The 26595-nt window shown below is 46.5% G+C and overlaps 1 protein-coding gene across 4 annotated transcripts in view; it reads right to left on the bottom strand.

The window, feature by feature from the left end:
- LOC121535315 (phosphatase and actin regulator 1) overlaps window positions 1-26595 on the bottom strand; it is a 109091-nt gene that overhangs the window by 33595 nt on the left and 48901 nt on the right. For 2 of the 4 annotated variants that reach the window (XM_041842261.2, XM_041842262.2), the window contains exon 2: window positions 7340-7504. In XM_041842261.2, the coding sequence (XP_041698195.1) occupies window positions 7340-7504 (165 nt within the window). Of the gene's footprint in view, window positions 1-7339; window positions 7505-16189; window positions 16752-26595 lie in introns of those variants that run through there. The other 2 variants (XM_041842258.2, XM_041842259.2) reach the window with 2 other exon arrangements.

Genomic DNA, 26595 nt, shown 5'->3' with positions numbered 1-26595 from the left:
CATTGTGGGTATTTAATTCTGCTACATTGACTCAGATCACACAGTCAGTGACGTAGGAGGTGAAAGGGGTGTGACTGTAGCAGAGGTGAGTTCTAGTAGCCACTGTGATGTCATCCCCCTCATACTTTAAGTAGTAGTCTGTCTATCATGAATGCATCTAGATTTTAATATCATAAGCATCTCAGCTGCAGGAGGATCAGCTTTTGTCAGAATTGACTTCTTCCTAGCAGGTTTCGGAGAACTTACGCAACAGGTTAGGATAATTAAATGTGGCAGGTTAGGAGAATTAGGTTAAGGTTATGAAAGGGGTTAGCTAAAATGCAAAAAGTATCAACTTGATGTAAATTGGACAAAAGCTGGATCCCATCTAGACATTGCCCCTTCAATGCCCCTACAGTTCAGCCATTAGCATGGCCCCTGACGCTCTCATATGAACTACAATCCCGATGCTGTGTTAACGTTTAGAAACGTCAATAATCACTTGCGATACGGCTTTCGAAACATATGGCCCTCATCTTTCATCAGCAGTTTTGCAAAGATCCATACAGCTATGGGTGCCTCCATCCGACGGTCCTTATGCTTCCAAAACCGTACCGCAAGCGATGCATGTTAATGTTCAGACCAAGCATTGGGGGATTTTAACAAAACTCCACCCTACAGAAGACGCCTTCGTCCAATGACTCTTATGTGTAATGTAATGTAACAGAGTCACCATTCCAACACAGACAAGCTGCTTTTTAACATAATTGACCTTTTTTTTCGAAAGGAAAACTAATTATTTCACTCGTATTTTAAGTAATTATAGGTCATATTTCATAGAAATCTGGAAACACTAAAAAGGTTATTTAAAGCCTTATATAAAACGTTCTCTCTCAAACGGCTACATTATTTAACCCAACAGAGACACTGTTACTCTGATTAGCATGACTTTATAAATCAGAACAGACTAGCTTCACAAAATATTTCGGATGATTCCAAGCAGTTAAATATTGAGGTTAAATTGGGTCAGAGGGTTGTTGTGTGTCTGAGAATGCGTAATGTGTTCTGTGGTTACATTTCAATTTGATCAAAATGAAAAAAGTAAAGTAATTACCAAAAGATTTGACATAACTCCGCTTGCATTGCCATGATGGGATATACGCAGTTACGCAATGATTCCTGATTCACAACATGCCTCAGCCAGCTAGGTCTTCAGGTTTGTCACAAACATGCCGTTCTAAAAAATGGGGACAAAGGACATTACTGTACACTTAGGAAGAAGCTGTTCAGTGTTCACAGAAAACATCAAACTACAAAATGGTGTAAATCACCACTTGTCGCTCGGTTCCAGAATTGTATTGAAAACTGAAATTCAACAGTAGGCTAGGCTACATTACGTTTCCACTAGTGTGAGTTGGTTCAGACCCAGAGCTTGAACAAGTGACAATGTGAAGTCAGAGTTATTATTTTCACAGTCCATTCAAAGTACACCTTGGCAATCATGGCAAGCTAGCTACTCATGATCTGCTCCAAGATGAGAGGGGATAATTAATTCATTGGAGAGACGCTTTTAAGAGCATATTAAATGAATCTGGCATCACTGAATACACTCCAACAGCATCGACTTGCAAATGCTACGCTTAGCTTTATAGAGACATCCATTCTGCTGTGAATTGACCCAGATAGAGAGGAGACAGAGCGTTCGCTACAGTACCAAGCCCCGGGACGAAGTGAGGCTTTTAGCGAGGAAATTCACTCACCCGTCAGCCTCACAAAACCGCAGTAAAACTTTCATGCCATCTTGTGTCACAGATGTTGTGGCTCTCACATCTGGAGTCTAGTTAAGGCAAGCATCTGTGTTGAGGAAGATCTGGACAAAGTTTTTACGCTAGTGACAACAAAGGAGTGTGTGGCTGTTATGGCATCTCTCTGGTGCCATTACCTTTAGTTGCCCTTTTCTTGAACAGTGCCTTCAGAAAGTATTCATACCCCTTGACTTATTCCACATTTTGTTGCGTTACAGACGGAATTCAAAAAGGGAATGGATTTTGTCTCACCAAATCTACACACCAGTGGAGGCTCCTCAGAGGAGGAAGGGGAGGACCATCCTCAGTGAATTTCATAAAAATAAAAATGGTAAAACATTGAAAGTGTTATATTTTTAGATAAAACTATACTAAATATATTCACGTCACCAAATAGTTGATTAAAACACACCGTTTTGCAATGAAGGTCTACAGTATCCTCAACAGCACACTGTAGGGTAGCACCATGGTGTAGCCAGAGGACAGTTAGTTTCCGTCCCTCTGGGTACATTGACTTCAATACAAAACCTAGAAGGCTCATGGTTCTCACCCCCTTCCATAGACTTACAGTAATTATGACAACTTCCAGAGGATGTCCTCAAACCTAACAGAGCTCTTGCAGCATGTACTAACATGATGTCCACCCAATCAAAAGGATCAGAAAATGAATCTAGTACTGAAAGCATAAGCTACAGCTAGCTAGCACTGCAGTGCATAAAATGTGGTGAGTCATTGACGCAGAGAGAAAGACAATATATTAACAAAGATCTTCAGAAATGGAGAAGCAAGAGTGAGCGAGCTAGCTATATTTCATAGTATTTTTTTCACTTTCTTTGCTAGTGAATGCAGCTAGCTAGTTTAACCTACTCAAAACACCCAGCTCCAAAACAGAGAGGGATGCTATGTTAGCTAGTTGGCTATGCCTAGCCAACACTGGAACTCTTCCTATTCAAGGTAAAGTTTTATGAATTTATTGCCACCGGGGACTGCCGGTGTAACTGCTAAACTGTAGCGGGATTACTAAAGCGTTATTTCTAATAGCTATATTGACTATGACGTTAACTAATATAGTGACAGCGATTTAGGCTATGTGTAGCGGTTATGATATGAAGGTTTGGCAAGGTTTTCGCCTGGTCACAGCTGATGTGTTGTGCACTGAAGTCCACATGTGAAGGGAAAAGGTGAGAGGAGCGAGTGTAGATGCAAGGAGGAAGTATACAACGATCAAAGGGATCATGCTGTTTGTATGTGGCTGCCTGAAAGTGAACTGTGTTGCGTGTAATTAGGGGTGTATTCATTCCACCGATTCTGTTGAAAAACTTTTCTTAAAACGGAAGCAAACGGAACGAAAACGGGGATGAAAATACCTGAATTTGTCCAATAAAAACTATTGTTTGCAACTGTTGGACTAATGATTACACCCTAGATCAGCTAGATGTAGGCAAGAGTGTGCAAGGCAGTATTGAATGCATCAATGTCGGTCACCTTGATTACTCAAATTTATTTCGACCTGTGCACCTACATTGTAAACCTTCATTCACCGGCTAGGTGAAAATTTTAGTATCATGTAGTAGCATAAACCTTTCAATGTTACATTGAGCTGGGTGAATGGAATATGAATGACAGTCATCCAATATGCTGTAATAGAAATAAGGCCATGCTCATAAAATCTTTATCATCCTCAATCATCTTAAATGGCACCGACCGCCACCCCCCTAATAATGACAAAGTGAAAACATGTTTTTAGAAATTTTAGCAAATGTATTGCAAATGAAATACAGAAATGTAATTTACATAAGTATTCACACCCCTGAGTCAATACTTTGTAGAAGCACCTTTGGCAGGGATTACAGCTGTGAGTCATTCTGGTTAAATCTCCAAGAGCTTTCCACACCTGGATTGTGCAACACTTATACATGATTCTTTTCAGAATTCTTCAAGCTCTGTCATTTTTCAGGTCTTGCCATAGATTTTCAAGTACATTTAAGTCAAAACTGAAACTCTTTGGAACATTCACGGTCTTCTTGGTAAGCAACTCCAGTGTAGATTGTGTTTTAGGTTATTGTCCTGCTGAATGGTGAATTCATCATCTCCCAGTGTCTGGTGGAAAGCAGACGGAACCAGGTTCTGTGCTTAAAAACTCCCCAGTCCTTAATGATTACAAGAATACCCATAACATGATGCAGCCACCACTATGCTTGAAAATATGGAGCGTGGTACACAGTAACATGTTGCATTGGATTTGCCCCAAACATAACACTTTGTATTCAGAACATAAAGTTAATTGCTTTGCCACATTTTTTGCAGTATTACTTTAGTGCCTTGTTGCAAACAGGATGCATGTTTTGGAATATTTTTATTCTGTACAGACTTCCTTCTTCTCGCTCTGTCATTTAGGTTAGTATTGTGGAGTAACTACCATGTTGTTGATCCATCCTCAGTTCTATCACAGCCATTGAACTATAACTGTTTTTAAGTCCATTGGCCTCATGGTGAAATCCCTGAGCGGTTTCCTTCATCTCTGGCAACTGAGATAGGAAGAACGCCTGTATCTTTGTAGTGTCTGGGTGTATTGATACACCATCCAAAGTGTAATTAATAACTAATTTTTTTACCCATCTACCAATAGGTGCCCTTCTTTGCGAGGCATTGGAAAACCTCCCTGGTCTTTGTGGTTGAATCTGTGTTTGAAATTCACTGCGCGACTAAGGGACCTTACAGTGTGGGGTACAGAGATGAGGTAGACATTTAGGAAATAATGTTAAACACTATTACTGCACACAGTGTGAGTCCATGCAACTTATTATGTGACATGTTAAGCACATTTTTACTCCTGAATTTATGTAGGCTTGCCATAAAAAAAGGTGTTGAATACTTATTGACTCAAAACAAATACAGCCTGAGGACCACTGCACATCCTGAACATAAGCCCACCAATTATCATGGTGCATAAAGCATTTTTAAATAAGGTCTACATAGCATTAAAAACAAAAGGAATCCAAAATAATCTGTTTTTAATGCCACTGAAAATACAGTATAAATATGCAAAGACATTCTCAATAGGCTACATTATGAACAACAAACCCAGGAGTGGACAGATTAGTGCCCCACACTCCCAGGGAATAAAGCTTGATCCTCTAGTTTCAATTGCATTCTGTTACCATAAGAACACTGTGACCTGACTAACAGAAGGGACAGGAGGCACAGCTTTCAGTACTCTCAGGACTATGAGCACCGTGGCTAGCTCACTACTGGAGTTATACGAGTATAGCCCCCCAGAGCTGGCCTTCATCTGCCTGACTAGGATACATAATCCACATTCTCCAATTAACTGGCTGGAACATCTGCATGCCCAGCAGCTGGTCTGCTTCCTGCCTGCTGTCACAGTCCCAATGATCATGAACATCATAAACAAGAACAACCACAAGAGAACAAACTGGGGGTAATAGCTGAACTAATCCAATAAGACAATTTATTTTAGTTTTCTGTTGCAAAACGTTTTGCTACGGTGTAACCTACTGAACACCACCCGCTGAGGACTTCCAACCGTCCGTCAGTGACGGCCTTGAACAACTTTGACTGATGGAGTAAACCTAAGCCTGGTGCACTACTTCAGTTTAACCTCTGCTCAATCAATGTCAGGGCAACAGAGGCCACTGCTGTAAGTCATGATGATGAGCTCAGCAGTCTCCATATAGCCTTCCCTGGTTCCAACTTCCAACTCCTCAGACAGAGATCCATCCTAACATTAATTAATTAATTTGCAACAAAGAAACTATATGTATCCAAACAACCAACTACAATGTCCTCTGCAGTGTTTGGAACAATATTCATCCTCAGTGTAGAAAGGGACTGAAGTGAAAAGCTCTTACAGAAGCCAGTCCAATGGGAAAAGCTAGGTGGTCACAATATGCCATTATGCTGCCATTAGTGTAACCAGTAGGAAAAATAAAGGCGACTACATTATACAGACTAAACAAAATAATACTTCTACACAGAGAGATAGTCATATCCATTGGGCTTTACTCTTGATTTCACAACAAAAAACTCCCTTTGTTAAATTATGCTGCTCCATTTCGCTCAGGAGAGAGGGAAGAGAAAACAGATAGAAGGAAAAATATGGGCTCAAATAGTCAGTCAACACCATGCATACAAAGTATGTGTGAGAAAAAAAAAATGGTAGCCAGCAGAAAGAGAGTGTGATGAGTCGTTCTAAAGTCGAGGTGTCAGCGTTCACTCAGAGTCCCCAGGGATAGAAGGCAAGGCTGAGGTCCCAAGGCTAGAGTAAAGTGTTGGGACAGCAATACAAACCAGACCCAAAGCTAAGAGCATTGGAGGGGAAGGCAACAGTCACAGTTTAGCAGCCCTCAAAACCTTAAAGCTGGAATCCTTAAAATGGTAAAAACTGCCATTTCCATTTTGAATATTACAACAACAAAGTTACTGCAAACGACACACACCATTTTTCCCCCCTCAGACATAATTGCATGCGTGATAGAACAGCAGAGTATGTACTGCAATTTGTTTTACCACGCTGCTCACCTCAGTTTGGACGCTGCATTTAGTCAACAAAACAATAACGAAGGTGCTGGGGCGAACATTGAACTAACTATTTAAAAACAGACAATTCACAAAACATCAAAAGGTGCAGATCACGTCACTGCCAATCTCAATAAATCACTGACTGATCAATTTTCAATTGCATTCATAGGAAATCTGACCACTAAAGAAAGCACCATCAAATCCAGTTCTACCCAGCACAGCTTCAGAGAAGAAAACTCTTGGGAACAGAGAAGCGGGATAACATCAAAACCATCACCAGAGCCTGAAGGAGCAGGAACCCAAATATAGACAGGAATTCAGCTGTGCACCTGACTGACCCAATATAAAGGCTGAGTGATGGAGCCGATTCAGAACACAAGACATCTTTCCAATCTTTTCATGTCAAGTGGATAGTCAGGCGAGGGCAGTAGATTGTCAGGGGAAGAGGTCAGATTGTCAGGAGAGTTCACACCAAGGCTAGTAGTAAATAAATGCCATAGATAACCAGGCAAGCGTGCAGTAGACTGTGTGCCCTTCACATGCCCCTGACTGTTACAGACTGCCGGATCAGAGGAAGTGTAAAGATGGCTCATGCCGTCAAACTACTGCACTTTCGCGCAATCAATTTACCACTAGTTCAATCACCTTGCAGCAAATCTTCCACCTTCACTCTGGACTGGCAAGCACGGAACTAGAAAATATATTTTCCTGATGCATTTAGAAAAACTATAGCAGCCAATCATTTCAGAGCAGCACATCACTCGATCTTTACTGCATGATTAAATATTCAGACAGTTTTAGGTAGAGGATATAGGATTAAAGACTGGAGAGATGTGTCGGTGTAGGCCGTCATTGTAAATAAGAATTTGTTCTTAACTGACTTGCCTAATTAAATAAAGGTTACCTAAATAAATAAATAATAAAAAAAGATACCTAGGAGGCTGTAAAGAGGGGAGCGGTACTTTGAGGGACAGTAGGCGGTGTGTGTTATGTTGCGTTTGTGTGTCCCTTACCTGTAGAGGTCTGCTTGAACTTTTCACTCTTCTTCTTCCTCCACTTCCAGGGTTTCAAGAGACGGCCCAGAGTGGCAAACTTGCTCCGGCGGCGGATAGGCGGGGTGTGTGTGCCAGAGACCAGGGACTCGGAACGCATCGCGGCCCTCCTTTCAACCTCCTCCGCTGTAGGGACACAAAATGGAGAGAGAGGGGCTATATTCAGGGACCACAGATGGAAATAGATAGCTACATCTGGTGTCATATTTGTTGTGCTTGGTTTCTGACAAACAAATCAACTGAAAATGAAATTTCAACAGCAGTAAAGCCACTGAAGAGTCTCTGATAAGACTCCAGCGTAAGAGTAAAGATGTGCCAACTGGCCTTCCACAAATCATAAAGAGGATGAAATCTGTCATGGGTAAATAGACCTGTGTGTTATCAGATAGCATGAAAAAGGGGTAAAAGTACCATACACACACTACCAGTCAAAAGTTTGGACACACCTACTCATTCAAGGGGTTTTCTTTATTTTTACATTGTAGAATAACTGTGAAGACATCAAAATGATGAAATAGCACATATGGAATCATGTAGTAACCAAAAACGTGTTAAACAAATCACAATATAATTTTATATTTGAGATTCTTCAAATTGCTAACCTCTGCCTTGATGACAGCTTTGCACACTCTTGGCATTCTCTCAACCAGCTTCATGAGGTAGTCACCTGGAATGCATTTCAATTAACAGGTGTGCCTTCTTAAAAGTTAATTTGTGGAATGTATTATTTATTTCCTTCTTAATGCGTTTGAGTCAATCAGTTGTGTTGTGACAAGGTGGGGGGGGGAGAGAAGATACCCCTATTTGGTAAAAGACCAAGTCCATATTATGGCAAGAACAGCTCAAATAAGCAAAGAGAAACGACAGTCCATCATTACTTTAAGACATGAAGGTCAGTCAATACAGAACATTAAGAACTTTGAAAGTTTCTTCAAGTGCAGTCGCAAAAAACAAAGCGCTATGATGAAAATGGCTCTCATGAGGACCGCCACAGGAACAGAAGACCCAGAGTTCATTAGAGTTACCAGCCTCAGAAATTGCAGCCCAAATAAATGCTCCACAGAGTTCAAGTAACAGACACATCTCAACATCAACTGTTCAGAGGGTACTGTGTGAATCAGGCCTTCATGGTCGAATTGCTGCAAAGAAACCACTACTAAAGGTCACCAATAAGAAGAGACCTGAGCAATGGACATTAGACCGGTGGAAATGTTTACCTTTGGTCAGGAGTCCAAATTGGAGATTTTTGGTTCCAACCGCTGTGTCTTTGTGAGACGCGGTGTGGGCGAACGGATGATCTCTGCATGTGTATTTCCCACCGTAAAGCATGGAGGAGGTGTTATGGTGTGGGGGTGCTTTGCTGGTGACACTGATTTATTTAGAATTCAAGGCACGCTTAACCTGCATGGCTACCACAGCAATCTGCAGCGATACGCCATCCCATCTGGTTTGGGCTTAGTGGGACTATAATTTGTTTTTCAACAGGACAATGACCCAACACACCTCCAGGCTGTGTAAGGGCTATTTTACCAAGAAGGAGAGTGATGGAGTGCTGCATCAGATGACCTGGCCTCCACAATCTCCCGACCTCAACCCAATTGAGATGGTTTGGGATGAGTCAGACCGCAGAGTGAAGGAAAAGCAGCCAACAAGTGCTCAGCATATGTGGGAATTCTTTCAAGACTGTTGCAAAAGCATTCCAGGTGAAGCTGGTTGAGAGAATGCCAAGAGTGTGCAAAGCGGTCATCAAGGCAAAGGGTGGCTATTTGAAGAATCTCAAATATAAAATAAATTTTGATTTGTTTAACACATTTGTGTTTACTACAAGATTCCATATGTGTCATTACATAGTTGATGTCTTCATTATTATTCTTAATGTAAAAAAAATAGTAAAAATAAAGAAAAACCCTTGAATGAGTAAGTGTGTACAAACTTTTGACTTGTAGTGTCAAATACAGTGGGGAGAACAAGTATTTGATACACTGCCGATTTTGCAGGTTTTCCTACTTACAAAGCATGTAGAGGTCTGTAATTTTTATCATAGGTACACTTCAACTGTGAGAGACGGAATCTAAAACAAAAATCCAGAAAATCACATTGTATGATTTTTAAGTAATTAATTTGCATTTTATTGCATGACATAAGTATTTGATACATCAGAAAAACAGAACTTAATATTTGGTACAGAAACCTTTGTTTGCAATTACAGAGATCATACGTTTCCTGTAGGTCTTGACCAGGTTTGCACACACTGTAGCAGGGATTTTGGCCCACTCCTCCATACAGACCTTCTCCAGATCCTTCAGGTTTCGGGGCTGTCGCTGGGCAATACGGACTTTCAGCTCCCTCCAAAGATTTTCTATTGGGTTCAGGTCTGGAGACTGGCTAAGCCACTCCAGGACCTTGAGATGCTTCTTACGGAGCCACTCCTTAGTTGCCCTGGCTGTGTGTTTCGGGTCGTTGTCATGCTGGAAGACCCAGCCACGACCCATCTTCAATGCTCTTACTGAGGGAAGGAGGTTGTTGGCCAAGATCTCGCGATACATGGCCCCTTCCATCCTCCCCTCAATACAGTGCAGTCGTCCTGTCCCCTTTGCAGAAAAGCATCCCCAAAGAATGATTTTTCCACCTCCATGCTTCACGGTTGGGATGGTGTTCTTGGGGTTGTACTCATCCTTCTTCCTCCAAACACGGCGAGTGGAGTTTAGACCAAAATGCTCTATTTTTGTCTCATCAGATCACATGACCTTCTCCCATTCCTCCTCTGGATCATCCAGATGGTCATTGGCAAACTTCAGACGGGCCTGGACATGCGCTGGCTTGAGCAGGGGGACCTTGCGTGCCTGCAGGATTTTAATCCATGACGGCGTGGTGTGTTACTAATGGTTTTCTTTGAGACTGTGGTCCCAGCTCTCTTCAGGTTATTGACCAGGTCCTGCCGTGTAGTTCTGGGCTGATCCCTCACCTTCCTCATGATCATTGATGCCCCACGAGGTGAGATCTTACATGGAGCCCCAGACCGAGGGTGATTGACCGTCATCTTGAACTTCTTCCATTTTCTAATAATTGCGCCAACAGTTGTTGCCTTCTTACCAAGCTGCTTGCCTATTGTCCTGTAGCCCATCCCAGCCTTGTGCAGGTCTACAAATTTAACCCTGATGTCCTTACACAGCGCTCTGGTCTTGGCCATGGTGGAGAGGTTGGAGTCTGTTTGATTGAGTGTGTGGACAGGTGTATTTTATACAGGTAACGAGTTCAAACAGGTGCAGTTAATACAGGTAATGAGTGGAGAACAGGAGGGCTTCTTAAAGAAAAACTAACAGGTCTGTGAGAGCCGGAATTCTTACTGGTTGGTAGGTGATCAAATACTTATGTCATGCAATAAAATGCAAATTAATTACTTAAAAATCATACAATGTGATTTTCTGGATTTTCTGGATTTTTTTTTTTTTCGTCTCTCACAGTTGAAGTGTACCTATGATAAAAATTACAGACCTCTACATGCTTTGTAAGTAGGAAAACCTGCAAAATCGGCAGTGTATCAAATACTTGTTCTCCCCACTGTATATATATATATATACATATTATAAGTATCAACTCTACACTGAGCAGGATTAGTCTAGCTTTCGAGGGTCCATACTTACGAACTTGTGCTTAAACCTTAGGTTTAAACTTCCTTAAAAATGCTATTTGTTAGCTTATTCCCATGAGATAATGTAGCTACTATGTAGCACTATGCTAACATGACCAGCAAGATTATTTCCTATAACAAATTCCACATCAGCCAATCAAAGATCTTAGACAGTATAACAAGTCACAAGCATTCCCCATGTCAAACCAGTACATCTTCAATAGCAGAGAGACAAACAATTAAACACAAACAACCCGTGGGAAAAAGGGCTATACACGCACACGTCCACTCTGAGAAGAAGAACCAACACATGACAAACACCAAGTAAGTACTCGCAAACAAATGCACAAACTGAAAGAAAATACTTGACTCCAGTTACACAGAAACCTGGGCACTTGCTGGCAATTAGGTAAGAGTCATGATTAGAGTTTATACAAATGTTAAAATCTGTAGCAAAGTCAAGAAATGTGATCATTTAGAGCAGGGATGGGCAAATTTGATGGGGCCACAAAACAAATCTGAACTCATCATGAGGGGCCACAGTGCCTCGCAGGTCTGCGTACCCACATCCATACCCACACATGCAGTCAGATCCAGCCCTAGGCTTTTGGACCCCCAAAATAGTTAATTTCCTGCAATTCTACATATTTTGCCATGGGGCGTAGCAAGAATAATGCAGTTTTAAGAGAAGTTTGCTACAATTCTACACATTTGCCATGGGGCAGAGAGAACATTTAGCAATTGTATAACTATACTGAACAAAAATATAAATGCAACATGTAAAGTATTGGTCCCATGTTTCATGAGCTGAAATAAAAGACTCCAGAAATCTTCCATACGCACAAAGCTTATTTCGTTCAAATTTAGTGCACTAATTTCTTTACACCCCTGTTAGTGAGAATTTATCCTTTGCCAAGATAATCCATCCACCTGACAGGTGTGGCATATCAAGAAGCTGATTAAACAGAATGATCATTACGCAGGTGAACCTTGTGCAGTTGTCACACAACGCCACAGATGTCTCAAGTTTCAAAGGAGCATGCAATTGGCATGCTGACTGCAGGAATGTCCACCACAGCTGTTGCCAGAGAATTGACTGTTCATTTCTCTACCATAAGCCGCCTCCAACGTTGTTTTAGAGAATTTTGCAGTACGTCCAAACCGTCCTCACAACCGCAGACCACGACAGCCAGGGACCTCCACATCCGGCTTCTTCACATGAGGGATCGTCTGAGACCAGCCACCCGGACAGCTGATGAAACTGAAGAGTATTTGTCTGTAATATAGCCTGGGCCTGGCTCCCCAGTGGGTGTGCCTATGCCCTCCCAGGCCCACTTATGGCTGTGTCCCTGCCCAGTCATGCGAAATCCATAGGTTAGGGCCTAATTAATTCATTTCAATTGACTGATTTCCTTATATGAACTGTAACTCAGTAAAATAGTTGAAATTGTTGTATGTTCCGTTTATATTTTTGTTCAGTATAATTTCATGCAATTTTACTAATTTTGCCATGGGGCGGAGTGAAATTAACCGTTTTCAATATGATATCTGATGATCAATGGGGGCCCCCCGGTCGGTAATTCGACCATGATTACTACAAGTTTAGATCGCTGGCCGCTAGACTAATTTACCAATCCCCCAAAAAATAAAAATATTTTTAATTGCACCTTGTGTATTCTACTAGTAACAGTAAGTTGAGACCCCGACAGTTGCTAAAAAGTATTATTATTTTTGGGCGGGGGAATTGGGGATGCCAATTGCCCATGCCTGATTTAGAGCGCACAAGGGAGCACAGGGCTTGAATATGAGCGTGAATGTCAGTTGGGCGTGGCAGAAAGAGTTGGGGTGATTTTTAATTGCCTGCAGGGTAAATAAACTCACAATATGTGAATAAATCTAAGTCTATCAAACGGCAGATAAAAAATACAAACAAGTAGAAGACAAAACCTGATCATGTGACCACTCTTCAGAAGTGGGCCATGTTCTCCCCTGCCTCTCAATCTGCCGGTTTAAAAAAAGATGAAGCAACACAGTCTTTCAAGAAGCATGCTTAATCCATGTCAACACAACAGGGGGGCAAGGTTGCCTAAACAGATCCCAGCCTCCACTGTTGTAGCCTACTGTACGCTACAATACACAAACACACAAACTCTGTTGATGATGGCTGACCCTGGCCGTGACCCCACTCTCAGAGGATATCTCAGGGGGAGTTGGGATATGCAAAAAAACATTTCCAATTCACACATGCGTATAATACACACTAATACAGTCTTCGGCCTATAACAGTTCCATAGTGATAATTATATACTTTAGTGAAGATATAGGTAAGGTCTGCCCTGATGAGAGCCATGCAATCTGCCACCTCAGTTATCACTTGGCTACTCTCTCACAGCTCAGCTCTAAAAGTGATAACTGATTGCTACATGGGGCTGTAGTTCAGATGTATGAGATGACCTCTAGCTCAGGGACAGGAGACAGTGAGTCAGTCAATACAGTGTCACACCACCCCTGCTGTGACCACAGCATTCATAATTAAATTACATGACCGCATTTACCATCATGATGGCTGACAAGTGACAACATGGACACGTCACTCTGCAGGCAGGTAGCCGTTCCACTGGGGATAAGGATATATGGTATAGCACAGTGTTTCCCAAACTCTGTCCTGGGGACCTCGAGGGGTGCACAACTAGTTTTTTTCCCCTAGCACTCCACAGCGGATTCAAATATTCAAAGACTAATGATGAGTTGATTATTTGAGTCAGCTGTGTAGTGCTAGCGCAAAAATCAAAACGCACACCCCTTGGGGGTCACCAGGACTGAGTTTGGGAAACACTGGTCTAGCCACAGCTCTCAGCTCTGTCTATTAATAGATCAGATTCAATGCTAATTGAATCCAGTGATGTTTCAAATGACTTCATCAAATGAAGTCCAAAATGAAAAACAGATAATTCACAAAACATTGTTTGTCAACTCTGCATTTGAGACAACAGCCAGCCACACACTTCCTAGTTTTGTTGACAGGGATGCAAATTTAAAGTGACAATTAATTTTTCCGGCTGTGTTTGGTGAAAGATACTCCCATAGCTGCCCGTTAACTCGCCAAACATCCTCGAGACATCCTTCAGAACTCACCATGTTGCGTGAGCAGCAGCCAAATAAATAAAAAGCAATTTGCAGCAAAGTCAAAGTTACTCTTCTTCCAACTCGACAAAAACTCCCAAGAGAAAGCTACAAAGGCTGTGTAAGAATAAGAAAAAAGGCTTTAAACTGTAGGCTACTACATAACTAGTGTTTCTTTACCAGCATGTATTCCCTGATACACACATCTATACTCCTCTGGCCAGTTACCCAGAACCAGAGTGCCAGATTAAGCCTAGTCCTTGAACAAATATTAATCTGGGTCCGGGAAACTGGACCCTCATGTTTTTTTTGTACATCCTCATAATCCTATTGGCTGAGTGACATTTCTTCATGCAGGGTTAGGGTGGGGTAGAGTAGAAAAGCACAGCAGGGGACTGAGAATGACCACTTCAGGTGCTACTCAGTAGGAGGAGAGGGTTTTGGGTAGTGGAGTCAGGCATGGAGGGGGGAGCAGGATCTTGGCCAATTCCACACCACACCAGGAACCTGCTCCAAAAATACTTGTCGAACACACATTGTAGCTGCCTGTTTTTCCGTGATACATTTGTTTGACCCACTACACATACTGCAAAACTAGGTGATGTTGTTACAAATTGTTACATTGTGAAAATGTTTCCCTAATGCAACAGAATGAGTTAAGTGAGTAAGTCGTTTAAGCGCGTTAACCCAGGCGAGGGCCTAGGCGGCATCCCAAGCCGCATCCTCAGAGCATGTGCAGACCAGCTGGCTGGAGTATTTACAGACATATTCAATCTCGCCTTATCCCAGTCTGTTGTCCCTACTTGCTTCAAGATGTCCACCATTGTTCCTGTACCCAAGAAAGAAAAGGTATCTGAACTAAATGACTATCGCCCCGTAGCACTCACTACTGTCATCATGAAGTGCTTTGAGAGGCTAGTTAAGGACCATATCACCTCCACCTTACCCGCCACCCTAGACCCATCACAATTTGTATATCGCCCCAACAGATCCACGAACGACGCAATCGCCATTGCACTGCCCTATCCCACCTGGACAAGAAAAATACCTACGTAAGAATGCTGTTCATCGACTACAGCTCAGCCTTCAACACCATAGTGCCATCTAAGCTCATCACTAAGCTCAGGGCCCTGGGTCTGAACCCCTCCCTGTGCAACTGGGTCCTGGACTTCCTGACGGGCCTACCCCAAGTGGTGAAGGTAGGCAACAACTCCTCTGCCACGCTGATCCTCATCACCAGGGCCACACTGCCTGCCCTCCAGGTCATCAACAGTACCCGGTGACACAAGAAGGCCAAGAAGATCAACAAGGACCTCAGCCACCCGAGCCACAGCCTGTTCACCCTACTACCATCTAGAAGGCTGAGACAGTACAGGTGAATCAAAGCTGGGACTAAGAGACTGAGAAACAGCTTCCATCTTCAGGCCATCAGACCCTTAAACAGTCACCACTAGCCGGCCTCCGCCCAGTACCCTGCCCTGAACCTTAGAGACTGCTGGCCTATAGTCATTGAACACTGGCCACTTTAACAATGTTTACATGCCGTTTCACCCGCTTTATGTATAGAATGTAGTCATGGCTCATCCTATATAAGGTATAAGCATTTTTTTGTGTAGGCATTACTGCACTGTTGGAGCTACAAACGCAACCATTTCGCAGCATCTGCGATAACAGCTTCAAATCCGTGTATGCGACCAATAAACGTTGATTTACTAAGGAAGGCAGTGTAAATAATATGGTAAAAAGGGTAGCCTACAGAGCATAGCCTCCTCGATTACACAGAACAATGAAGTCAAGCCTCGACTGGAATTGTTGCACGCCTGTAATTGACGTTACCAGGATTAAATACATCAAGCAATTTTCACCTAGGACTAGGATATATAATCGCGGAATGGACAAACAAGAACGCATGTTTTCCCCCCTATTGAGCATGTTCAATGAAACCAGCGTTTGTTTGATGCCCAGCAGAGATTAAGCGAGACGATGTGGCACAATCAATGACTGTATATATGGGCACAATGCATCCATATAAATCCATATGCCGCTAGGCTACTCACCGTCATGGGTATCGTTCCCGCGACTGCAGTTGCTGCAAATGTGCTTGATCTCTTTTCCGATGTGACAGTGGATCATGAAGGGCATATTGTTATTCTGGTGATACTGGTGGTTGGTTTGCTGATGCTTGGTTTGGTGCCCTTTCTTATTGTTGTTGAGAGACATCATTCTGACCAGGTAAAATGCCTTCTTCTTCGGTTTCTCCACCGCCACGGGCGTATTGTTTTCCATGTAGCCCGTGTTGTTGAACCAACTCCCATGAATGGTGGTGGGCACAGGATCCGCCGCCATGGGGTAGTTGGCGGATTTGAACATGGAGACACGAAAATGAATTTGCGACTAAACGCAAGGCATATGGGGACGGGGTTTTAAACGAACAGCTCCCGGATTCCTACCTGACCTCAACCAATCGCGAGGCTTTCGATCTTGCGTGCTTCCTGAAACCCCTTCTCTTTTATCAACGACGTCAGATATAATATTGTAAATTCCAAACCTGGATCTGAGATTCCGATCTCGCTCACTCACATCCGGCTGCCTCCGCAATGCCAAGGGCAGAAGTCAAAACCACGGATACTATTATACTATGATGTAGACCATTGCTGCAATAGGCTACTTTTGTTGGTGAAACCATACAGGAGAGGAAGTACAGAACCAACGACGCTAGACGGAGAGGAATATGTTTAAGCAAAAGGCAGTTTATTAAACAACAGAGATAGCTGGTACTGCTCAAGCTACATGCATGGACCCATTCAGTTGCCTCTTATCGAGACAGTTGAAAAGGGATCAAAAACAGAGTTTTCAGCATTACTTTATACAATGCAACACAAAGGAAGGGGTCCTTCTTCTAGTCCCTTGATTGGTTCCCGAAGCGTAGGAGGCGGGTCTGCTCTGTCCAGAGTAGAAGCCCCATTTTGTGCACGGCAGAGTCCTCTGCCCTAGGCACCGACCAGTAGAAAGATGTGCAGTTTGTGTGTGTGCGTAACTCGTGAGGCATGAGGATGAGTGTGCGTATGCATGGAGATGTGTGTGTGAATGTGTGTATGTTCTCAAAGGAAAGTCTCGTGGGGAGCAACCAGATTGTGGCCTGTGGCGTGGGAGTTGTCCTTGAGAAGATATTGGCTCTGTCCATTGTTCTTGCATAGGAACAGCATTGACTGAAAACAAGCTCCTAACATTAAAATGGGTCATGCACAAGATTTTAGTCAGACCAAGCTATAACATTTTAATATTTACTACGACAAATCCCCCTCTTCACGTCTCCCCAGAGACGTGACCAAGTAACAGTAAAGAAGGAAAACTTGAGACGTGACACAAGCTAACAGTGTAATTGGCAAAATAGGGAAAACTTTATCAGAAGATAAAGTTTTACATTCCCCCTCTTCACGTCTCACAAGAGACGTGACATAAAGCTTAAATGCTGCAGTTGGCAAAATAGGGAACCTATGTGAGAATGCTGTTCATTGACTACAGCTCAGCGTTCAACACCATTGTCTCCTCCAAGCTCATCACCAAGCTTAGGACTCTGGGTCTGAACACCTCCCTCTGCAACTGGATCCTGGGCTTCCTGATGGGCCGGCCCCAGGTGGTGAGGGTAGGCAACATCACCTCCACCACTGTGACCCTCAACACAGGGGCCCCACAGGGGTGTGTGCTTAGTCCCCTCCTGTACTCCCTGTTCACCCACGACTGCGTGGTCACGCACGACTCCAACACCATCATCAAGTTTGCTGACAACATGATTGCGGTAGGCCTGATCACCAGCGACGATGAGTCAGCCTACAGGGAGGAGGTCAGTGACCTGGCAGTGTGGTGCCGGAGCAACAACCTCTCTCTCAACGTCAGTAAGACCAAGGAACTGATCATGGACTACAGGAAACGGGGGGGCAAGCACGCCCCGATCCACTTCGACAGGCCGCACTGAAGCAGGTCGAGAGTTTCAAGTTCCTCGGTGTCCAAATCACTGAACACATGCGCACAGTCGTGAAGAAGGCGGGACAGCGCCTCCTCACCCTCAGGAGGTTGAAAAAGTTTGGCATGGGCCCTCAAACCCTCAAAAAGTTCTACAGCTGTACCATTGAGAGCATTTTGACCTCACTGGGTCCGAGCTCCCTGCCATCCAGGACATCTATATCAGGCGGTGTGGTAGGAAGGCCCGGAAAATCGTTAAAGACTCCAACCACCCAAGCCATAGACTATTCTCTCTGCTTCCGCATGGCAAGCGGTACCTATGCATCAAATCTGGCACCAACAGGCTCTTGAACAGCTCCAACCCCCAAGCAATAAGACTGATAAATAGCTAACAAAACTTCTGAGTTAACTATCTGAGTTAACCTTGTACCTTTATGTCACGGCCGTCTACGGAAGGAGTGGACCAAAGCGCAGCGTTTGTAGCGAACATGACTTTATTAAAGTGAAAGTGCATGAACGAGAAAACAATAAACAATGACGGATAGTGAAGTCCTCAGTACACAGACTGAAACATGGAACAAAAACCCACAACCCTAAGGTGAACACTGACAGTTTAAATATGGCTCCCAATCAGAGATAACGAGCCGACAGCTGACACTCGTTACCTCCGATTGGGAGTCACATGACGAGACAAGACACTACAACCAAACCCAAACACAACCAAATGAACACACCCTATACCCAACACAACCAAATGAATACACCCTGGCTCAAACTACACAGTCCCGGAGCCAGAGCGTGACAGTACCCCCCCCTAAAGGCGCGGACTGCGACCGCGCCTCAATAAGGGCTAAACAAGGGAGGGCTGGGCGGGCATACCTCCTCGGCGGTGGCTCTGGCTCCGGCCTTGATCCCCACCTCCTCTCCAACCCCCCCAAAGTACCCCTGGTCCTGTCTAGCCCCGCTGGCCGGAGCCGGACTGACGACACGCGCCCCTGGCTTGGTGCGTGGAGGACGAACGGGCCTTACCAGGCTGACGACGCGCACCACTGCCTTGGCGCGGGGAGCAGGAATGGGCCGGACCGGGCTGACGAAGCGCACCCCTGACTTGGTGCGGAGAGCGGGACCGGGCCGGACAGGGCTGACGAAACGCACCACAGACTTGGTGCGGGGAGCAGGAACGGGCCGGACAGGGCTGACGACACGCACCACAGACTTGGTGCGGAGAGCAGGAACGGGCTGGACTGGGCTGTCGACGCACACCGTAGACTTGGTGCGTGGAGCAGGAACAGGCCGGGCAGGGCTGTCGACGCACACCGTAGACTTGGTGCGGGGAGCAGGACTGGGCTGGACAGGGCTGTCGACGCACACCGGAGACTTGGTGCGTAGAGCAGGAACAGGCCGGGCAGGGCTGTCGACGCACACCGTGGACTTGGTGCGTGGAGCAGGACTGGGCTGGACAGGGCTGTCGACGCACACCGGAGACTTGGTGCGTAGAGCAGGAACAGGCCGGGCAGGGCTGTCGACGCACACCGTGGACTTGGTGCGTGGAGCAGGAACAGGCCGGGCAGGGCTGTCGACGCACACCGTAGACTTGGTGCGTAGAGCAGGAACAGGCCGGGCAGGGCTGGCGACGCACACCGTAGGTTTTGTGCGTGGAGCAGGAACAGGCCGGGCTGGGCTGGCGACGCACACCGTAGGTTTTGTGCGTGGAGCAGGAACAGGCCGGGCTGGGCTGGCGACGCACACCGTAGGTTTTGTGCGTGGAGCAGGAACAGGCCGGGCTGGGCTGGCGACGCACCCCGTAGGCTTTGTGCGTAGAGCAGGAACAGGCCGGGCTGGGCTGGCGACGCACACCGTAGGCTTGATGCGAGAAGCAGGAACAGGCCGGGCTGGGCTGGCGACGTACACCGTAGGCTTAGTACGTGGAGCAGGAACCGGCCGGGCTGGACTGGCGACGCACACCGTGGGCTTGGTGCGTGGAGTAGGAACAGGCCGGTCCGTACTGGGAACACACACCACTGGCCTTAACCGGGGATCAGGAACGGGCCGGACCGGACTGGTAACACACCTCAGTCTCTCACGCCGTGCCTCAACTACTTCCCTCCTCTACTGCGCCAATGGCTCCCGTAATTCGGTAGCCTTCTCTCCACGTCTTCCTGTGGCAGCCTCCTGCTGCCCAGCCGCCCAAGCCATGTGCCCCCCCCAAAAAACTTTTTGGGGTTGCCTCTCGTCCCTCCGACGATGGCCCTGCTGACGCCGTTGCTCCTCTCTCGCCAGGGCCTTGATCCTCCCCCAAGGTCCCTTGCCCCCGAGCATGTCCTCCCAGGACCACGATTTGCCCACCTGGGCCATCGCCAGCCTCTCGATCTCCTTACCCGGCGCTTCCTCCCATGTCCAGTCTCCTTGCTCCTGGACACGCTGCTTGGTCCTTTTTTGGTGGGTTTTTCTGTCACGGCCGTCTACGGAAGGAGTGGACCAAAGCGCAGCGTTTGTAGCGAACATGACTTTATTAAAGTTAAAGTGCACGAACGAGAAAACAATAAACAATGACGGATAGTGAAGTCCTCAGTACACAGACTGAAACATGGAACAAAAACCCACAACCCTAAGGTGAACACTGACAGTTTAAATATGGCTCCCAATCAGAGATAACGAGCCGACAGCTGACACTCGTTACCTCCGATTGGGAGTCACATGACGAGACAAGACACTACAACCAAACCCAAACACAACCAAATGAACACACCCTATACCCAACACAACCAAATGAATACACCCTGGCTCAAACTACACAGTCCCGGAGCCAGAGCGTGACACTTTATTTACCTTTTATTTGTATTTTTGCACTGTCTCTATGCACACTCACAGGGCCCTACACACGCACACACACTCACTCCATCATCTGCTCACTCACACATAATATGCACATACATTTATACTGACTCTACACACACGCACACCCACTCACATACAAGCTGCTGCTACTCTGTTTACCTTCTATCCTGTTGCCTAGTCAGCTTACCCCTATACATATCTACCTTCATCACTCCAATATCCCTGCACATTGTAAATATTGTATTGAAACTGACCCTGTATATAGTATGCTTACTTACTTACTTACTTATTGTGTTCTTCATATTTCTCGTGTATTTTTCTTCTTCTAGTATTAAATTGTTATTGATTATTGCATTGTTGGGTTTTGAATTTGCAAGAACAGCATTTCATTATACTTGTGCATGTGACATTAAAAACGTGAAACTTGAACCTTGAAGCAGCACAGTTTTTAAAGCTGCATGACCCTATCAGTATGTCTCTCTGTGCAGCTCCAGCATTAGCTGTTGACCCACATGATGCATGACAGCGTTCTAATGTAACTACAGGCTGTGGATAGCGCCCAACCACATAACTTGGGCTCATTCATGGTAAAAAACAAACCAAGGATGTTTTATATTCATTTTTGTCTCATAGCAAGGTAGTTTAGTAGCGTTTCTTTAAGGAAAAAAAATACTTTTAGGCAGAGATTTTTGAAGTGACTTTGCTTTATACTTTAGATGTAAAAGGCTGTAGACAAGGGCCATACCTCTGTTTCTTTCACCTGAGTGGAAATGCATTTGGTCACATTTTCCTTCTACAGCAGGCCAGGCACTACACTGCTACAGCCTTAAATAACCTACACCAGCATTCAAACCTATGTTCATCAAGTACAGTATTTTGATTAGTAGATAGTATTTAAATTATTTAGCTTGTTTGATCGATTTTTGCATTTACAACATAAGTAGAGTATGACACTGTGATTGCTCTTTTTGTAACGATCCCGGCAGTCTGAGTCGGGTCCTGTCTGTGGACTAGTTTTTCTGCTCGTGATCTCCAGTTTCCCGAGGGTTCTGGAACGCTCCGGGGAGCTCTCTTGATTTCCGCACCTGCATCCCATCAGCAATCTGCACACCTGGTCCTGATCATCACCCTTCTTAGGCTCTGGCCTAACATCCATTCCCTGCCGGATCGTTAGCCATGAACAGTAGGTTTACCAGAGTATCAGTCTTAGAGCTTCTAGCGTTAGTTTTGTTGTTTTGCACCTTGTTGGTTTGTTGTTTACTTACCTCCGTTTTGTTCCATCTGCAGTCACTCGTCCGGAACCTTCATCCAACCTCTGCCTGGTGGTCGGCGGCTGCCGAGCCATGATGGGATCAACCACTGCACCCCCAACAACTAATCAACGCCGCCCGCTCTGTTCCCTGGATTATTCAGCATCACTCTTGAATTTGTAAATAAACACTCACCTTCGTTTCAACTTACCTTGTCCTGGTCTGCTTCTGGGTTCTGGCTTTGTAACTCGTGACAGAACGATCCGGCCAGTAATGAACCCAGCGGACCTGGACTCTGTTCGCCATGCCATTACCCATCAGGAGAAGATGTTGGGCCATCATAGCACGGTACTACAGGAGATCGCGTTGTCAGTTCGGAACCTTTCTACCGGTCTGACGGAGGTCCAGAACCAACGCAAGTTCCGGTGGAGGATCCACTACCGGTTTCACCCATCTCGCCTGCCGCTTCTGGAGCTGTGTCCTTCCGTGAGCCCAAGGTTCCGACGCCGGATAAATATGAGGGGGAGCTGGGAAGATGCCGTTCCTTCCTTATGCAGTGTGGATTAGTGTTCGATCTACAGCCCTACTCTTATGCCACAGACAAGGCTAGGATAGCCTTTGTGATTGAGTTGCTGCGTGGTCGAGCGCTGGAGTGGGCTTCAGCCGTTTGGGAACGACAGGATCCCTGCATGGTTTCATACCAGGGGTTCACGGCCGAGATGAGGAAGCTCTTCGACCATTCCGTCCGAGGGAGGGACGCAGCTAGGCGCCTGTTTTCGCTTCGCCAAGGAACTCGCAGCGTGGCCGACTTCGTGATCGAGTTCAAGACGTTGGCTGTGGAGAGTGGGTGGAATGAGGAGTCTCTGCAAGCGGCCTTTACCAGGGTCTGTCGGAGCAGCTCAAGGATGAGTTGATCTCCTATCCGGAGCCTAGTGACCTGGACAGCTTGGTAGCCTTGTCTATTCGGGTGGATAATCGAGTCCGAGAGCGAAGGAGGGAGAAGCAATGGGTTCCGTCCAACCGATCAGCTTCTCAGGTTCCAGTCGGGTCGGGATTGGATCAGAATACGTCGATCATCGTCCACCACACAGGATTAGTGGAGAGGTTCTGTCTCCCGATTCTGAACCCATGCAAGTGGGGCGGCACGGGTTAACCAAGGAGGAGCGCCAACACAGACGTAGGACTAACTGTTGCCTCTACGGTGGTGGTTCGGGACATTACCTCGCCACTGGTTCCCGGCGGTCGTCAAACTGCGCGGCTCGCTAAAGTTGGGAGGACTTTTAGCGAGCCAGTTTCGACCTCTCAATACCTCTGTCAGACCCCGTTTCCCGGCTACCCTTATGAACAGGAATCAGAGCTTAGCGATTAACGCTTTTATCGATTCAGGTGCCGATGGAAGCTTTCTTGATGCCGAGTTGGTGGGAACAGCTGGGGCTTTCCAAGGAGCAATTGCCGGAAGCCATTGAAGCTACCACTCTGGACGGCAGTAGTCTGGCACGTATCACGATGAGGACTGAACCGGTTAAGATGCTGTTGTCGGGGAATCATTCTGAGATGATTTCATTCTTCATTCTGCCGTCTTCCCATGTTCCTCTGGTCCTTGGATACCCCTGGCTGAAGGAACACAATCCCACGTTCGATTGGGTGACGGGCAAGGTAACGAGTTGGAGCCTTGATTGTCATGCTAACTGTCTCAAGACTGCCTGTCCCCATTCGGTTCCCAGTCAGGTGATTGAGGCTAAACCCCCAGATTTGTCCCTGGTTCCCGAGACATATCACGATTTGGGGGAAGTTTTCAGTAAGCAGAAGGCTCTGTCACTCCCTCCCCACCGACCATATGATTGTGCCATCAACCTGTTCCCTGGAGCTGTCTACCCCAAGGGAAGGTTATACAGTATCTCCCGACCTGAACGTGAGGCTTTGGAGACCTACATCAAGGAGTCCCTAGCTGCTGGTCTCGTTCGTCCCTCGTCATCACCCCCTGGGGGGCAGGATTCTTCTTTGTGGGTAAGAAGGATGGCTCTCTTCGACCGTGTATTGATTATCGGGGGTTGAATGACATCACGGTCAAGAACAAGTATCCCCTGCCCTTGATGAGTTCTGCCTTCGACTCCTTACAGGGTGCTACGGTGTTCACCAAGCTAGACCTACGCAATGCGTATCACATGGTTCGGATCAGAGAGGGGGACGAGTGGTTGACGGGTTTCAATACACCGATGGGTCACTCGAGTATCAGGTGATGCCGTTTGGACTGACCAATGCTCCAGCGGTATTCCAGAGTATGGTGAACGACGTCCTGAGAGATATGATCGGTCTCTTTGTGTTTGTTTACCTGGATGACATTCTGATCTTCTCGAAGGAACCTTCCGACCACGTCCAGCATGTCCGGCAGGTTCTGCAGCGATTGTTGGAGAATCGCCTGTTCGTGAAGGCCGAGAAGTGCGAAGTTTCACGCCCACACGACATCCTTTCTCGGGTACATCATCTCCAGGGGAGAGATTAGGATGGACCAGGAGAAGGTTAGAGCGGTTCTGGAATGGGCCCAGCCCGGTACGAGATTGCAGCTCCAGAGATTTTTGGGGTTTGCGAATTTCTACCGCAGATTCATCCGGGATTACAGCCGTGTGGCCGCTCCGTTAACTGCCTTGACTTCCAGTATCAGGACCTTCAAGTGGAATCCGGAGGCGGATCGAGCGTTTCTGGATTTGAAGAGGCGATTCACCAACGCACCGATTCTCTCTCAACCGGACACGGCCCGTCAGTTCGTCGTTGAAGTGGACGCGTCTGATGTGGGAGTTGGCGCCATCCTGTCGCAGCGATGCTCCACGGACAGTAAACTCCATCCCTGCGCCTACTACTCTCGTCGCCTTTCGCCTGCGGAGAGGAATTACGATGTGGGTAACCGGGAGCTTCTCGCGGTGAAACTTGCCTTGGAGGAGTGGCGCCACTGGTTGGAGGGGGCGGAGCAACCGTTTATTGTCTGGACTGACCACAAGAATCTTGCTTACGTGCAATCGGCTAGACGTCTCAACTCCCGTCCAGGCCAGGTGGGCGTTGTTTTTCGGACGATTCAAGTTTTCCCTGACGTTCCGACCTGGATCTAAGAACGGCAAGGCGGACGCCTTGTCCCGGATGTTCTCCAAGACGGAGGAGAGTGGGTCCAAGACCGAGACAATTCTCCCCCGGAACTGCGTCGTGGGAGCAGTTATGTGGAAGATTGAGGAGGAGGTGATGGCGGCCCTTCGGACGCAGCCCGGTCCCGGTAACGGTCCACCCGGTCGGTTGTTTGTGCCTGAGTCGGTTCGTCCTGCTGTCCTCAAATGGTCCCACGCCAGCAAGATGGCTTGTCACCCTGGCGTGGCTCGGACGATGGCGTTTCTTCGCAGACGTTTTTGGTGGCCTGCCATGGCCGAGGATACTCGGGGTTTTGTTGCTGCCTGTCCAGTGTGTGCGCAGAATAAGAGTACCAATCGGCCCAGCTCTGGACTACTTCACCCCCTTCCTATTCCCCGCGACCATGGTCGCATCTGGCCCTGGACTTCGTCACTGGGTTGCCCGCTTCTGAGGGGAACACGGTCGTTCTGACTATCGTGGACAGATTCAGCAAGTTCGCCCACTTTGTGCCAATTGCCAAGCTTCCCTCTGCCTCGGAGACGTCCGAGATCCTGGTTAGGGGAGGTTTTCAGGGTCCACGGTTTGCCCAGTGATATCGTTTCCGACCGTGGCCCTCAGTTTACCTCTGCTGTCTGGAAGTCCTTCTGTTTGGCCATTGGAGCTACAGTCAGTCTCACATCTGGTTTTCACCCCCAATCCAATGGTCAGGCGGAGAGAGCCAACCAGAAGATGGAATCCACGCTACGCTGCCTGGTCTCTTCCAACCCCACCTCCTGGGTCTCTCAGTTGCCTTGGGTTGAGTATGCCCACAATACTCTCCCTACATCTGCCACTGGGATGTCTCCCTTCCAGTGCCTGTATGGCTACCAACCTCCCTTGTTCCCTTCTCAGGAGAAGGAGCTCTCAGTGCCCTCTGTTCAGGCCCATATTCGTCGTTGCCACCGGACCTGGCATCGGGCCAGAAAGGCACTCCTTAGAGTTTCGGACCGGTATCAGCTCCAGGCGAATCGTCGCCGGATCCCCGCTCCCACCTATACCATCGGAGATAGGGTCTGGTTGGCCACACGGGATCTTCCTTTACGGACTGAGTCTAGGAAGTTGTTACCGAAGTTCATTGGTCCGTTTGTGGTGGAGAAGGTGATCAATCCAGTGGCAGTTCGACTCAAACTACCGAGGACGCTCAGAGTCCATCCCACCTTTCATGTCTCCTGCCTCAAGCCTGTTTTCCTCAGTCCTCTGTTGCCTCCTCCGCCTCCTCCTCCTCCTCCTCGGATGATCGGAGGTGGTCCTGCCTACAC

This window comes from Coregonus clupeaformis, chromosome 21 (genome assembly GCF_020615455.1).
Source record: "Coregonus clupeaformis isolate EN_2021a chromosome 21, ASM2061545v1, whole genome shotgun sequence".
Lineage (NCBI taxonomy): Eukaryota > Metazoa > Chordata > Actinopteri > Salmoniformes > Salmonidae > Coregonus > Coregonus clupeaformis.
This window is presented reverse-complemented; position numbering and strand designations above follow the sequence as displayed.